The following is a 16,282-nucleotide window of genomic DNA, read 5'->3' as shown; positions in this document are numbered from 1 at the left end:
AGCAGTGAAGACTTGACAGAGTTGCCCTTGTGGAATAGTTTTGCTGGGGAAGGGAAAGAGAAAGCTGTCCAGAGCAGACTGACTTTCTTATCTTTTTAAAGATACTTTTGCTGGAGTCTTCATGTAATTAGGATTTCAAGTCCAGCAAAAAAAATCTTGTTAGAGTCAGTTTAGAGAAGCGAGTAATAGTGTTTTCCCTCAACCCCCCCAATTCTACAGTAGAAATATATCCCCTATCTAAGGCATGTTTGTTCTTGTGTAGTAGGACATTGCATATAAGAACCACTGATAGAAAACCAGAAAAATGATAGAGCAACTAGTAAGCCACTAAACAATGATATCTTCTTGCCTTTTCTTTGTGGCAAATATTAACCTATTTTTTCTGCTACATTTTTAACTTACATTTAAACTTAGAATATACCTCTCTCAGTTAAACATTTGTTCTTAAAACTTATTTTAAGAATTCCAGAAAGCAAATAAGCCTTCCAAATAGACAGATTATCACACATTTTTTTGAAAAAGCATTACTGCTTTGCAAAGGACAAAATGCTTAGCAAAGACATTGTGCAGCTAGAGATATTATCAGGTCTTAAGAGGGAAGAAAAACAGAGTTCAAAACTCCAAAATATTTACATACAGGTGTAAAAGTCTATCTTTAAAACATAACTTCTGTGAGGTTTCAAATTCACAGCAACTTTCAGGAACATAAGGATATTGAGTCCCATCCCTTTACTTGCATCATTTGTTATGGATGTAGCTAATTCACGCACACTATTCATTCACGATCATTACGACTTGCAAAATCTGAAGAAGGGGAGCATGCCAGTTAACTCTATGGCCTTCCACCAGCACTTGAAAAATCTATATCAGATATATTCTTCGTCTTAAAGAATCTGTTCTGAGTTTTATGCAAGTATTCTTGACTCACACTAGAAGCAGCATCTGAAAGCCAGTGAGTAAGAACACAGTTCATGCAAGGGAAATGCGTAATAAAAATTTACTGTTTCTTTTATTTTCATTTGCAGGTTTAAAAAGTTCATCAAAAATTTTGGTTAACATGACACTAAATGATCTGCTACTAGCAGCACAGTTTCACAAACACTTTAAACCAGCATAAGTGAACCAGAAAGAAAATCAGTTCCCCTGTTTGTTCTCACCCTTACTCTGCTCTTCAAGTCAGCACAAACATTTGCATTGCCACATAGTAAACTCTATATGGAAACTAATCTGAGTTAATAGTAAACTAGGAAAAGGAAGATGGCAGGGAGAGTAGTTTTAATTTGGGTCACTTCTAAATCCAGTTCCCAATTCAGCTATATATTCTGCTGCACTGTCACTTCACTTTTGCTAGGAGAAGTAAGTTACTGAGGACAGATAAGACTGTTCCCAGCAGAAGTACCAACTCTAAGTATTAGTGAAACCATAGTATAACTCAGTATTTCGGTCATTTTATCACCCTACACAGCAGCCATCCCAGGTCCACTTCTTAAAATATAGCTTTCCTATCTTACTATTTGCTACTAAGGTAGGTAAATATCTTATTCAAATTATGAAATGGCAAGTTGTAATTTTTTTAATTTCTTTTTCTTTTACTGTAATAAGAAGGAGCCTGCCTCTGTACTGATAATCATTTCTGTTCCTTTGTCTCTACAGTAAGTCACATAGCTAAAGTAAGGCAAATAAGTAAGGCAAATCAAGCAGAGGCTGAAACAGTTTGGGGTATTACCTGAAGGGTTTTTGTAAATTTTGGTGGGCAATCCAAACCTGCAAGTAGCCTGCAAGTACTTTGAGACTCTCTAATGTGGATTATCACTGTCCTATGTACTCAGAAAGCATGAAAGACATCTTATTTGTAGAATATGCAACTTTCAGATTTATATTTGTTTGTTTGTTTTTAATCAAGTTGGTAGTTGTCTTTTATGAAATTCTCAATAACTTCTTTAGCTGCCGCTTTCAGACAGTCACCAAGATCTTGTAGCAGCACTGGAATAAAGGAGGGGAAAAGTACATCTCAGGATATAAGATTTAAGGCAAGAATTAGCGTGAAAGCTTGAGCTAATGCGGGGGTGGGGGGGGGAAAGACAGGCCTATCCCTTCAGGTTGAAGCATGACTACTAAGGACAGGATCTTATTTGAAAGATAAAACTACCAGTCTACATGCAGACATTCAGCCTTTTAAAATGCTTATATTTACTTCATTTATTACAGAATTCCCTTAAGGCATGAGAAGAGAACAGTTTCTGGTGCTTTTTAGGTAGCTTCATCTCTTAACAGTGGTCTTGTGCTTTTAAGATCAAAAAAGAGCGAGCTGTGTTACTGTGGTCATGGAAGACATGAGTTATCTTTAAGGGGTTTAGGCACAGGAGAACTCCTGAGCCAAGAAGTACATTTGGCACTAGGGTGCCGCTTGAAAGACAGAGGAGGAAAGCAGGATATTTAACTACACAAGAAGCCTAGAAGCACTTCCTACTTGAGCAGGATTGCTGGGTGACAGATTCTGGTAAGGAACAAAAGAAAATTTTAGATAAGTTATCACCCTACCTCTGCCCAAGCAAACAAGAAACCCGAACGACCATACACCTTCACCTCATGTACACCCTTCCCCTTATCTTGTGGGTAAGGGCTGCCACCGGAAAGCCACTGACCTAGCAATGCCACAACAATAATATCTTGAGGGCCAAGAGGAAAAAACATCAGCGGGCTTCAGAATGGTACTTCCAACGCTATCGTACTGCCTACGATTCAGGGACTTTTCAATAGACAAAGCTAACACCAGAAGAACCAAGCACATGTTTAGTAATACTTTGGGCATAAGAACATACAAAATGCAAGCAGAGCAACAGACGTCAGTTTCAAAATTTTGAGAAATTACATTACAGGTATATCTGAAATGTTTCCTCCCCATTTTTGTTTCATTTGAATACAACATTACTACTATCAGTAATTATCAGCATTATAATATTATCAGACCTCTGGGCAGCTGGGAGCCCCTTATTCATTCCAATGTCTTTATGACTCAGTTCCTCCGCTATAGCTCATTCTTTCAAGTTCCTACTTTTTTAAAAAAAGTGTTTCAAAACACTTCCATTATACAAACCTAGGGACAACACAGCAACAGCATTAAGGCACAAATAGAATCACTGAGGCTAAATGAGAGCTGAGAACATCCAGACACTGCTTCATCTCTCTAGTCTCGCACTAATTTGTTATCTTTCACTCAATCGGTTTACACAGCACACACGAACCACCCAGCTTTCAGCATACTTTCTCAGGTCTAACGGATGTGTTTCTGGCACTACGAAGAAAACTCATCCAAGGTTCACTTCCGACTTTCCAAACTTGGAGGCTCCTGGACCAGAATGGGCTGACTGCTTGAAAACTACATAAAAACCAGAAGCGAGACTCAAGAAAGATAAATAATTTTGGACAAAAAATAGATGCGTAAAGGTTTTATGTGATAGATATCTCCAAGTTTCCATTCACAACACTGAAGAAAACACTCCTGCAGAAAACGAATCTCTGCCACAGCACTCGAAACCCTGTAGCCGCAGAGCTGACAAGCCTCCCAGGGAACTCGTTTAACTTTATCGCCCAAATGAAAAAGAAAGCAGAAGAACCTCAAGCGCAAGGAGTGGCGTTTTGCTGGGAACGTTAGTTGAAGCCAAGGCATGTTTGTGCACAGCGGGCTCCTGCAAACCCACGCAGGAGCATCTGCGGGCGGCGGGGCACCGCGGCGCCGCCGGGAGCCTCCGCGCACTCACGCGGCGGCGCGGGAAGCCCGGGCCCGGCCCAGCCCCGCCGCCGAGTCCCGCTCTGCCCCGCGGCCCCCGGGCGGGGCGGGGTGAGGCGGGGCAGCACCCGCCCGCCCGCCCGCCGCGCCCGGCTTCCAGGCAGCGAGACCCCCGGGGGAGCCTGGCGCCTCCCCCCCTCCGCTGTCTGCCCCGTACTCACACCGGCCATTCCTGCGCGCGGCGAGGCGAGGCGAGGCGAGCGCCGGGGCTGGCTGGCTGGCCGGCTGGCTGGCCGCCCGCCGGGCCCGGCAGCGCCACCGGCGGCGGCGGGGGGGAGCGGCGGGGCGGGGGCGGGGGCGGGGCGGGGGCGGAGCCCCGCCGGCTGCAGCCGCGGCCCCGCCGCTCGCCTCAGAACCAAGGCGGCCGCCGATTGGCTGGCGGGCGCGGCCGCCCCGCCCCGCCCCGCCCCGCCCCGCCCCGCGGGGAACGGCGGTTACCGGGCCCCGCCCCCGCTGCTAGTGTAATTGAAATAGAGCCGGGGCTTGGCGCGGCGGTGCTCTGCGGAGCGTCGCTCGCCTGTTTCTTAAGCGTCCCGCAGGTCACCTCGGCGGAGGGGGGCAGCCTTGAAGGCTCCTGAGCGGGACCGCGTGCAGGCGCTATCCCGGCCGGTGTGAAGCCAAGTGCTCCCGAACGGGAGCTCAGGCCGCGGGCACGTGGCAGAAGGTTCTCGAAGATCAGCGGTACCAACACGCTGCCGCGGCCCGGGAGGCGGATCGCGCCTCACCTCCGGCAGCAACGGGAGCGCTCCCTGAGCAGGCGCCCGCTCCCCCGGGCAGAGCCGGGGAGGAGGCCTCCCTCCAGCCGCGGCCCGCCCTGCCCACGTCCGCTGCCTGCCAGGTAATCTGCGCCCCCTCGCGCAGAGCGGGGTACCCCTGTCTCTGGTCAGCTGCTGTGCCAGGGTGCACAGATTACTTCTAAAATATCCGTGACATCTCGCTAAGGAAATGAAGCCGACTGTCAGGCTTGAATTTGTTATCCGGGGATCTGCTATCCACTAGGAAATTTTTAGCGGTCCTTAAGTCAGAAAGGGTTGAAAGCCACCACTACAGCAGGAAAAGTAAATGGATCCTCACTTGACTGAGATGCACAGCTGCCTGAAGTTGGATGGAATAAGTTCAGGATTATGTCTGATTTTTTAAACTGGGAAAATGTTGTCATATCTAAGTCAGTCTTTATAAGCTGCTTCTCTTTTGTGATGCTAAAGATTTTAATGTATCTTTCTTTACATAGTGTCAGTCTTTAAGAGACCCAAATCACTCACTGTATCTCTAAAACACAGTAAACCTTTATTCAATACAAATAATGAATAGCTGTTTTAAGATTTCTACACTGTAATTGGACACCTTTGTGGTACAAACCAAGTATGAGAAAATCCCTTTCCTAAAAAGTTTGGGATTCTGTCCAGGGCAAAAAATTAGAGTGTTCCGTAGATATGTCAAAGTCTAGAACAGCACCAGGAACTGAGCTAGTATGGCTAGTGCTAAGAACCATCCTCAGTCCAACCATCCTTTTTCAGAACTGCCACTCCCAACCAAAAAACACTATCTAGGAAGAAGTAATCTTGAGGAATTTTTTCAGGTTAGAGTTTTCCCTAGCTAAATGTCACAAGAAAGGTAACTACCAATATCCAGCTTACACAGTGGATTCAAACATAAGCTATTTGCCATTTTCGTCATTCATCAAATACGCTCAGTGCTGCTGTCTCAGTCTAAAAATTAGATGGTATGCAAATATATAACAGACTTCCAGATGTCTCATTCTGTTTGACTCAAAAAGAATTAACTCCAATTTTACCAAACAAATAAATAAAATGTGTAAAGATCAGTCTGAAAACATCAAAGAGAAGTCTCATACTGACTTGTCATGATGGTGAGACAGGAAAATAGTAACAGAAAGACTAGAATCTAATCTCAGGTACCTGTATTACTATTTTACTATATCTGATTGTATAGGCCATAGAACAATCAGATGTATACAAGGTGTGTTTGGTATTAGCAGTCATGTCATTGTATTTTGTTGTTCTGGGGGAAAAAAAAAAAGTGAAAGCGAAACTTGCCTGCAGCTGAAGAGTGTGGCGGAGAATAGTGTCTTCTAAAGCATGAATCCACTTCTCTCTCTCATCAGCATCTCGAGCTGAAAAAGTATTCAAAATACAGTGTTAAAATATTTTAAGTTATATATACTAAAAGCCCTAAGCAAACAGATGTGATGTCCTCACTAAATATGAAAATTAAACCATATTATCTAGAATCGAGGATATGATTCCACAGTTGTCTCAAAATCCTGTTTCTTTTTTGTGGTTACAGCTATATATTATTGTGTTAATTTACTCTACACTACTGAAGAGGTGTTTTAAATAATCAGGCAGGCAAAAGAACTTTTATGCTTTGTTAGAAATTGTATTCTAGTAACAACTCCAAATCATAAATATTCTCAGTTCCTGCTCTAATCAGGATTTAACATTCCTTTACTTGAGAATTTAAGCTTGTTTATAACTGTGTGCTGTTGTGTTTTTTTTTTTAAGTTATGCCATTTTTCTGATATTACCTTCAATGATAATAAAATTCAGACAGCAGTTTAGACACAATAACTTTCAGGTAAGTACCAACACCACCATCTCAGAGCACTGAAGTGGTACTTTGCATACACAAGACTTCTAAATCTATTTTTAATCAGGGTCTTAGTTCCTTTTACGAATATTGGTCTAAGCATTGCCAATGTGTCAACACACATACACACACACACAAAGATTTTCTTATAAAGAATAAGTTAGCACCACACATGCAAAGACAAAAAAGTACTGTGTTTCTGTATCACGAACTACCATTAGGAGGTAATTTCTTCAGTTTCATCATTGCTTACAATCAAGGAACATCACTTTTTTTTTTTTTTTTTAATCTGAGCCAGTTTTAAATAGCTGTACTTTCCTATGCTTGTCTGCTCAGTAGATTAAACCTGGTCAAAGCAAAAAAAAAAAAAAAAAAGGTCTTTTCAGGTATGGGTTCACAAAACGGGATGACCAACAACTTTAACAGGTCACCACTGTTAGAGCTGGAGGTCCTTCAGTAGGAGGCCCCACCAGGCCACACACTCCACTGCTTGCTTTGCATGAGCTTTGGAAGTCACCAGATCCTCCCGTGACCTGATTCAGCTCATCCCCTCACCCCAGAAAAAAACTCCACTGTGGTGGTTGTGAACTGAATCCCTAAAGGTAGGAGAGCACAGCCAGGAGTCAGGGTGAAAGATGACTGTCTCAGCAGTGTTCTGCCATCAGCTCCCCTGCTCATGGAACCACACTTGGAGAAATATAAAGAAAAGTTCTTCTGCCTTCCTGCTATTTGAGTGTTTATCTGCCTCTTGTCCATCTTTAGGGACATAAATGTGAAGACAGTTCTCATAGACATTTCTCACTTAATTCATTAAATCCCAAATATTCCAATCATTTTTACAACTGCCAATCAGGATATCACACAGTAATAAGTGCATGGGCTCAAGAAAATAACAACTTGTATATATTCTTCATAGGAAAATGAAATGCACAAAAATTCTTTTTAAATTTTTCTTAACTAACAGAAGCTCTTCAATGTGTAATAAACTGTCCATTAATTCTACTTCAGTGTGGACACTGTAACTTTGAATAATGAAGCACAGAGAGTAATCTGAAGTATATAATAAGTGTTAAACTTAACACAATCCTAGTCTAAAACTGTCTTTCAGTAGAACCTGAGTTATATGTTAACTGCAACATCCACAATAATATTTTCATACTTCTGCAACAGACTCTTACACAGTTTTCATTAAGAATCCAAGTCAGAAAGTAATGACAAGCAAACATGATTATGTATCTCAGTTGCAGTCAATGATAGTTAAGAAAGCAATGTATTAAGTCATGATTAAAGTGGGTAGTGGATAGCTTTCACGACTGTGGGGATAAGGAAGATGAGTTGGAGAGGGAGGACGGAGAACAGATCAAAACAGATTAAGGGCTATCATTGCCATTTTCTTTCCAATACTCTTCTCCCCCCACCCCCCGCCAATACAGACATGTCACCACCTTTACTTTGCTAGTCTGAAGGAGTTCCTTGCCCTGTTGAATGTTTAAACAACACAGGAGCAGACAGGGTCAGCAGACTCCAGGTGAAGGAAAAGAAGGAAAAAAACAAAAGGAAGAAAAAAGCCACCGGCATTAAGCAGACTGTAGAGAGAAACTGGCCCGTGCACAGATTTAGCATAGCTATTGACAATTGTTCCTAGTTCATCATTCAAGTGGAAGGTATTTAAAAGAAACAGGAAGTCTGCTAAAATCAAGGAAACCTTAAGCAGACCAGCACCTATTATGAATCTGAGAACTAAGATTCCTATCTGACTTATTTGTTATGGAGCTCAAAGAAAATATCCGTAAGTTATTATACTGAAATGTACTATCCAGACTCAAAAAATGTTTTGTTTTCAGTGTTCTCATTATCACCCGTTAGTTTCCATTGCTTTTACCCTTTGGAATTCTACGACTCAAACCCACCTCCACTCAAACCCATTTCAAGTCTTCTAAATATATTTAATAAATCCTCCTTTGGGAAAGTATTTGTCAGTTCTTCACATATCCATGCCTGTGAAGAGTATTTCATTTGCCAGAGGAAGAGATGAGGGAAGAAGAATCATTAATTTATAAATACTTCAAGTGTTCAAAACTTTTTAAATGGGTGTTCAAAGTGGCAGTGGTCAAGTTATTTCAATGTGTGTAAGGTTTCTGGAGTTTGTTTTCTGGTTTTGTTTGTTTGTTTGTTGGTTTTGTTTAATAATCATCTCCCCCTCCCAAAGAATGTATTACTGGGGAACTGTGGTACCAACCATTGAACCAGACTAGTTGTAATTCACAGGATACCAAAATCCTGTGTTCAAGTTTTATTGCCCAGGGTTATTTAAACAAAAAAGGAACAATTAAGCAGCACACCAGTGAATTAATCTTTCTGTTGCAACAGACTTTCCATGACCTTACATACTGCCAGCAAAGAAGAGTTCACTGTATTAGTTAAATACTAATCTCAATATATAGTAGTCCATTAATAAAGGTTATCTCATTAAGACTTGTGTATCAGGTCATGTACTAACAGAGCAGAAAAGCCGCACAGCAACATGGGAGACCTAGAAACCAAAGAACCAACCAGTACGGTTCAAAAACTAGACTCCCTTTCCCAAGCTCATGAATAAAATAAGCTTCCAAAGCTCCTATATTTCTAACAACCATTTTTATCCCTGGTTTTATCCCTGATTCAGCAGAGCAAAAAATGCAAGCTATTTTTTTTTTCCTCATATACTCAAAAAACTAAGCCACATCCCTGTGTCCTGCCACAGACAGCAAACCCATAGCATAGCATGATCAATCTAGAGATAGAAGACATGGATCACATCAGCCCTGTGATGAAAATAAAGTCTCTGTCACTGTAAGTCCAGGAATACTGCCATGAGGACACTGCTTACTGCATATAAATGGTGAAACCTTTTAAGCACTCTCTGTTCAGGACACGGGTTTAAAAATTCAGACCATCTATAACCAATGGCAAATCCTTCCGGACCTCCTCCATACCATCTTTTAAGAAAACCATGGAGAAGACAATAGGATGCAGTTTTTAGTACAGCAAGCTGAGAGAAAAGTCATATTAAATCTAATCAAAATGGCTGCTGTGAGATTAAGTGCAAGTAAAAGCTCCCTAATGGTAAAAGCAATTTAGAACTGAACAGCTGCCAAAAGATCACTGATGAAAAAAAAAGATCAATGGAAACATTCAAAAAAGAGATTAGCCAACACACTCAAAAACAATTTATGGAAAAAAATGTACACCCAATGGTCAGAGAGCATTATCCGCCTCTCTGTAGGGAAAGCTAGATATCCAAGGCATTTTTCATTTAAAGAGGGTAACTTTGGCCAAAGATACAGCTCTAATATCTTTTCAGGTAAAAAAGTTTGTATTGCACACTGTGTAATATTCACTCAGCATCAGCAAATGCTGGAGGCTTTTCTCAGCAGCTAGAGGACAAGGACTCCTTGCTCACTAGTCCTGTGTTCCCAGCTCAATTGCCCTGAAATCAACCTTTTCCATGATTTGATCAGGCTCCATTTTAAAGTTAATGTCCCCCCTAATTCCTATGGGAAAGCTACTCCAGAATTTCTTTCTGCCAACATATTTGGGATAAAAGAATTATTTTCAAGACCAAGGAATTTCACTAGTATCTTGTTTTTTATAAAAATTGAGGAACAATGTCTGAAATCTAACATCTAGAAAGGGAAGGGGCAGAGGGAGGGAGGGGGAAAGAAGGACAGAAATAAATTACTTCTTCCTAAAACATCAGTATTACAAAAGCCAAACAAGAAATACCAAGACATCTACATGAGAAATATCCAGCATTTAAAAAACTTAAGTTAAAAACACTTCAGCTGCTTGTAAGTGATTCACACAATTTTACACTAATTAAAAAAAAACCCTACATATAGGAGCCCACTACACTACATGAATATTTACTGTGATCTTAGCCCGATGGGTTAATGCAATAGTTACCCTGTCAGCCTAAACTCAACGTGTAGTAGGATGTCAGCTAGCCACAAAAATATGAATACTGTCTGCAGTTCACAGAATGGAAACAGGCCCTATGCTCTTCATTTTAAGATGCCACAGTCATTAACTTGTTTTTTTTACCACAGTAAGATTTGCCAGTGAACATTCACACATGGGACCTGCTAAATCCACGTACAGCAATATGGAACCACAGAACGGTTGAGGTTGGATGGGACCTTTAGAGATCATCCAGTCGAGCCCTCCTGCTCAAGCAGGGTCACCTAGAGCAGGCTGCCCAGGACCCTGTACAGGTGGCTTTTGAATATCTCCAAGGATGGAGACTCCACAACCTCTCTGGGCAGCCTGTTCCAGTGCTCAGTCACCCTCACAATAAAAACATTTTTCCTTTAGATTCAGACAGAACTTCCTGTGTTTCAGTTTGTGTCTGTTGCCTCTTGTCCTGTCACTGGGCACCACTGGAAAGAGTCTGGCCCTGTTCACTTTACACCCTCACTTTAAGATGTTTACATACGTTCACTGCTGAATGCAAGAGGTTTGAATTATTATTGCTTGAGATGTTGCAACTTTACCATGATTATGTCAATTAAGCTATTTTTACATTTTTGTAGCAGAATGAGTATAAAATAGATAACGATTTGTTCCCATATGCTTAGCCATTGGCTCCTTTGTGTCTATAGTACATCCACAGAAAGTTACCTGTATAATTTATTGTGCCATCTCAGGCATGTTAGAGACAACGATGGGGCACTTAGGACAGTCACAACTCTATTTACGACTAGTGGGCAGAAACACACTTGCAAAGTATGTAACTGCATTACAATGAGATTTAGTATGATAACTGTTTCTAAAGACACTGCATTTTTTGAGATCTCTGCCTAGCTGAGCTTATTTACAAGGTATTTTATCATCCGTTTCATAGAAAAAAAACCAAACACCTCTTTCATCAAAGAGGCACAAAGAAAGAAAAGCAATTACTTTAAACAAGGAGAAAACCATAGAAGGGAAAAAGTACTAAAGATAACAATCGTGGCTTCTACTGAGGGATTTCCATCATTCAGAAAAAGGATGTTCTTACAAGTCCTAAAAGAGGCTCTTATCTCTGCATTTCCTGAGTTGCAAAGTCAGCTATGACAGTGATTTTAAAAAGTTCTATTCTATGAGAATAAGAAGGCAAATGAAATACGACTACATGAAATACTTTCCCCCTCTATTAATTTCCTAAATACAGAATAAATTTTGTAACTTAGAATTCCTATTGTATTCTAGTATTTTGTTTACTTTGTTGTGAAAAGAGATTGTATGTACTTATATAATGCTTATAGAATGCTAAAGAACTGCATGGAACAGATTACTTTTCCTAGCCTAAGCTCAGTAGCATCTAAAGATTAGATATAAGCAAGTTCAACAACTCCTCTCCATGATACAGCACTTACCGCTAGCATTTCTAGGTCATGCTCAGCAATCCTTGGAAGACATAACATAGTAAACACATCACCTCAGGATTAGCATGCTGGTGCCTGTGCGCGTGTGTGTTTGTCTACATGGGCATAAGGATGAAAGAAAAACCTCAAGAATTAGTTAAAAATCACTGGCTGACATTTTAAATACACCATACTGTCTCAAAGTGAGATGCATATTTTATTTGCATTCACTGTGACCTACTTACAGGCAGAACTCAGGAAAAAAAGATCTATTACACCCACAGAGTCAATAGAGTCGATTATGCATTTTATTCAGACAAAACTTCCACTGATTTTTGTTCAAAATTCCTGTATTTTCTCAACCAAATTAAGAACCACTGTACTATCTTTACAGACAAATAACCAGATCACCGAGGTGAAATTCTGACTATATTGAGATCAGTAGGATTTTTGCCACCAATCTCAATGGAGAGAGTATTTTACCCATAGTGCCCAATAAGGTGGAAAAGTCACACTTCATACAGATAAGGTCAAAGGGCTGTTTCGTGGCTAAAAAAATGGCCTTTTAAAGTCACTGGAAGCCTTTTAAACAACAGAAAAGGCATGCAAGGTGAGGTAGCCAGGGTTTCATGTAGGCCTACCATATTGCCATAATTTCATTGCTTACACATACCCTTCTAAGAAATGCAGTTCCCAAATCTGTCAGGAGGTTGTAGACAGTCTCAGTACTTTATCTCCTCTATAATTTTGGGGGTGTCACAGTTATTCTTCCCCCTTCTGCTAGTATTCCTTCTGATGCCATCCTCCACCCCAAAATCAACCCTTTTTTTTGTTCTGCAGGGGGATTGACCAGTCTGTTCCCCCATACTCAGTGAAGACTCTTAGACTTCCTCTAATCTTGTCCACACAAGACATCCAGTAGTCTCCTGCATGAAATACATTAAAAAGGTTAATCTATGATCTTGAAAAACCAACTAAACTGCTGTTATACTGTTACCTAATTATTCAGCATTGCTTCTGAGCTACAGGATAACAGCCACTTTACTGAGTACTTCACATTCCTAAAAACTGTTTCCCATCTATTTAAGATGATCAGTGAAAATGAAGTGGGTACAGATAGTGGAAAATCACAACTATCAGTGTTTTTCCTTCTTTGCCAACTTTTGTTGCAGCTTGCTATCATTTGGAATCGTAAATTTAAGAGTTGCTTTTTGAGTAAGCTTTATAATTAGCCCATAAACATACATTCACGTCAAAACTTCTGTGACAAAGAAGATACATGGTCAAGATGCTATTGGTTCTCATTGGGAATTCATGCCCAATTTGTAATTTATTAACCAGTTTCAAGTATGGGACAATCTGCAAGTATCTGCGTTTTCACTAGAGAACGTCAATACTTAAAAATTCTGCCACTTTTAGGATCCTGAGGTGTTATCTAAACTGAGCTGAGGATAGCAGAACTCCGTCATAGCCAACACTACTTGGAATACATGTACTAAGCATCCCTAAAGAAAAGTTTCCTGAAGGACCTGGGCATGCTACATTATCTGGACAGCACTGGCTTCAACACTGAGCACAGACACCAGTTCCCTTCATTTAGGAACAGGGCTAGAGAAGCTGCCTCCACTCTGCTTCCCCACCTTTTCTCTAACCACCTAGATTGCCAAAGAAGTGAATGTTCAGGTTTACTTCCTCCTGGTCCAAGGGTATTCAGCTCCAGCTAGAGTGACTGTCATGGAAACAGATATGGTCATATGTTCCAAATGTGTCACCACGTGGAAAATAAATTCAGTACTTCAAAAGTGCCACAAGCAAGGAGCAGCACCAGTTTTAAACCTAGTTACTCAGCCTTCATTGGTGAGAGTGGAGGGAGTTAGGTTGCAGTTCCTGCTCCCAAAGCTACTACTGTTTTTTTTTTTTGTCTTTTTAGCTCAGAATATTTGGCTGTGTTGGTATCATTTACATTAATAATTTTTGTGGATCTAGGCATGGGTGACATCGCAAAAAGCAGTTATTGAAAAATCTCATCAGTCTGTCAAATAAAAGACAGGCACATGGATTTCTGCTGTTTTGAAGCTTAGTACTGAAAATGTATCTTCTTATAAGGACATTTGCAATACCATGTTCCCTATAACACCAGACTGGGCAGATCTTTAAGGGTCTAGGTCAAACACTTTGCTTAACCTTCAAATTAAGAGCCTCATTTCATCCAGACCACAGAAAGCATTCTCTCTTCTAAAACTGCAGTTGGAATAGAAATGACAAAAGAATCTACATGCAAGTCTTTCCTTCCCTTCCCTGTGTATTTTAAAAGTAAAAACATACCCACTAAAGCTCATTTCAGGTTCAGTTTTCTTCAGGCCATCCTTTCTTCTTTCAGTGACTCAACCTTTAAATTTCAGAGCTCTACCTTATAAGGGATTAGGAAATAGCCAATAGCATTTTCTTATCCCACATCCTAAAATAATTCACGTAACCTCCTCACAATTCAGCTTTCAGTTCTGCCTCAACGCTGATGTTTTAGGCATGATGATTCTTTCTAGTCCAGTGATAACTCAAACTGGTAGGTCAAGAAGTTTCTCATTACTCCGAATATAGCCTCCTCAGGAATGCAGGCAGGCCCTGTAAAAAGGCCTTGTTAAAAGTTCTTGTCTCAGGACAACCATCCCCACTTCCCACCATACACAAACTGTTTTTTCTCTTTGCTATCTCCATCAGAGCTTAGATAGTAAGTTAATACAGGCAACACACTTCATGCACATCAGCAGATCTGCTCTTTTACTTCCCTCTGGTTAAAATTATCTTCGTGGTATTTCCTGCAGATGACTACCTATCACCTTATCTTCAAGAATGACTAAATGGAGCTCTTAAGCATATTTCCCCAAATACTATAAATAAAAGCCCCCATGCTATCTGTCATTCAGGCTTATAACCTGGATAGTATCTTCAGTATGAACTCCAGTTTCCTCTGATCCTCCCATCAGAGCTATGTTCTAGGTCATGCAATGATTAAACGTATGTTTGTGTAAGTGGCAGCCTTATGGTGCTAAACAACACTTTATATAGCATATTCTGTGACAGTAGCTTTCAAGTTATGTTTTGCATTTAAAAGCCATTGCAGATCACACTAAACTTGCTCAGAAACTACTAGTTGAAGGTAGAAACCATGTTTTGGCTTGAAAACAAACCAAAAAAAAAATTTGAAGAACCATTAAAACTCAAGTTTATTGCTACTGGAATTTCTTGTTCAACAGAAGCAAAAAGCGTCAAACTTTTCAGTTTCTCCCCACTCCTTGTACCGAGACCTTTTTGACCATTTCTCCCCCCTTCCAATGAACCTCTTCTTCATGCTCACAAAGCTCATCTTTTCAAAACAGTTGCTATGTATCTTATCTGAAATTGAGATAATAGTCATATTGGTGCCAAAAGTAACAAGCAATAATTTTTTTTCCTCCCTCTGTAAGAAAGAATAAAACCCCCACACACTACACATACGGATATTGTTTCAAGGTATTATTTTCTTTGCTCTTCCTAAGTTTAACATTAATTTCAAAATCTGCTACTTCAACCACAGTAAATAAAAAAAACGAAAGTTATGTATATATCACCATAAAAAATGAGTGTAGATAGCCCCATTAAAGACAGCATACTCATGGTAAGGATAAAAGAAATAGATCTTATGGTCAGCATGGATCTCATCACATTCATAAAGCAGAATATATATTGTATTATGAGCAGGGAGGAGGACAGATAGCACAGCTGTGAGGGAAATGTATGAAGAGACAAGGCTGGAAGTTTAACTCTTACATAGCTGCTTATCCTCCTCTGTTAGCAGCTTCAACTGCTTCAACATCAGCAAGATCCCAAAAGGCCTGAAAAATGTTAGTTTAGAACAGTCAGTGCAGTCACAGCAGTTGAGGAAAACAGCACAGACCAAGATTTCATACCAAAATCTCTTTCCAGGCATTTTTCCATAGCAGATAAAATCTGTGTTAAAATTAAAAAAAACTCTCAGAACTTTCAGGAAAGAAAAAAAAGGCTACAGTTTATGGGTTGGTATTTAAGTCGGGCAACCCAGTAGACTTAAGTGAAAAAGCGCCTCTTTATACCACAGGGGCAATCAGGTTTGTCAGCTATTCAGTGGGCAACAGGAAGCTTTTATAGGAGACTATAAACATACAGAGTTTCCCCAACTAGTGATGAAACACAGGCCTAAAGCCACCCTACTGAAAAATTTCAAATTCTGATAGTGCTAAGCAACTACGGCCCTTGTGAGCCCCAGTATATCCTTAGTGACAATACCCCACAGTAACAAAAATTCCCTGCTCATACACATTAAGGCAACCTCTTGCTGTGCATATCTTCCTCTGTTCTCAGCTGGGACAGCAGGCAGTCACGAATGAAGCTAGGAACTGGGGCAGGCTGGGGAAGGAGACGATAGTGATCTACCTTTACCGGCTGACAGCGTTTATGTTCATGTTTCACAGCCACATTCACG

At 40.6% G+C, this 16,282-nt stretch overlaps 1 protein-coding gene across 3 annotated transcripts in view; it reads right to left on the bottom strand.

Annotated features, from left to right (window-relative positions):
* Nucleotides 1-16,282, bottom strand: part of OSBPL9 (oxysterol binding protein like 9) — a 72,454-nt gene that overhangs the window by 36,270 nt on the left and 19,902 nt on the right. For 2 of the 3 annotated variants that reach the window (XM_067301237.1, XM_067301238.1), the window contains exon 4: nt 5,848-5,924. In XM_067301237.1, the coding sequence (XP_067157338.1) occupies nt 5,848-5,924 (77 nt within the window). Of the gene's footprint in view, nt 1-3,951; nt 4,015-5,847; nt 5,925-16,282 lie in introns of those variants that run through there. The other variant, XM_067301239.1, reaches the window with a different exon arrangement.

The sequence above is a fragment of the Apteryx mantelli genome, chromosome 8 (assembly GCF_036417845.1).
Source record: "Apteryx mantelli isolate bAptMan1 chromosome 8, bAptMan1.hap1, whole genome shotgun sequence".
Lineage (NCBI taxonomy): Eukaryota > Metazoa > Chordata > Aves > Apterygiformes > Apterygidae > Apteryx > Apteryx mantelli.
The sequence above is the reverse complement of the archived record's forward strand: the minus strand, read 5'-3'. Positions and strand labels throughout refer to the sequence as shown.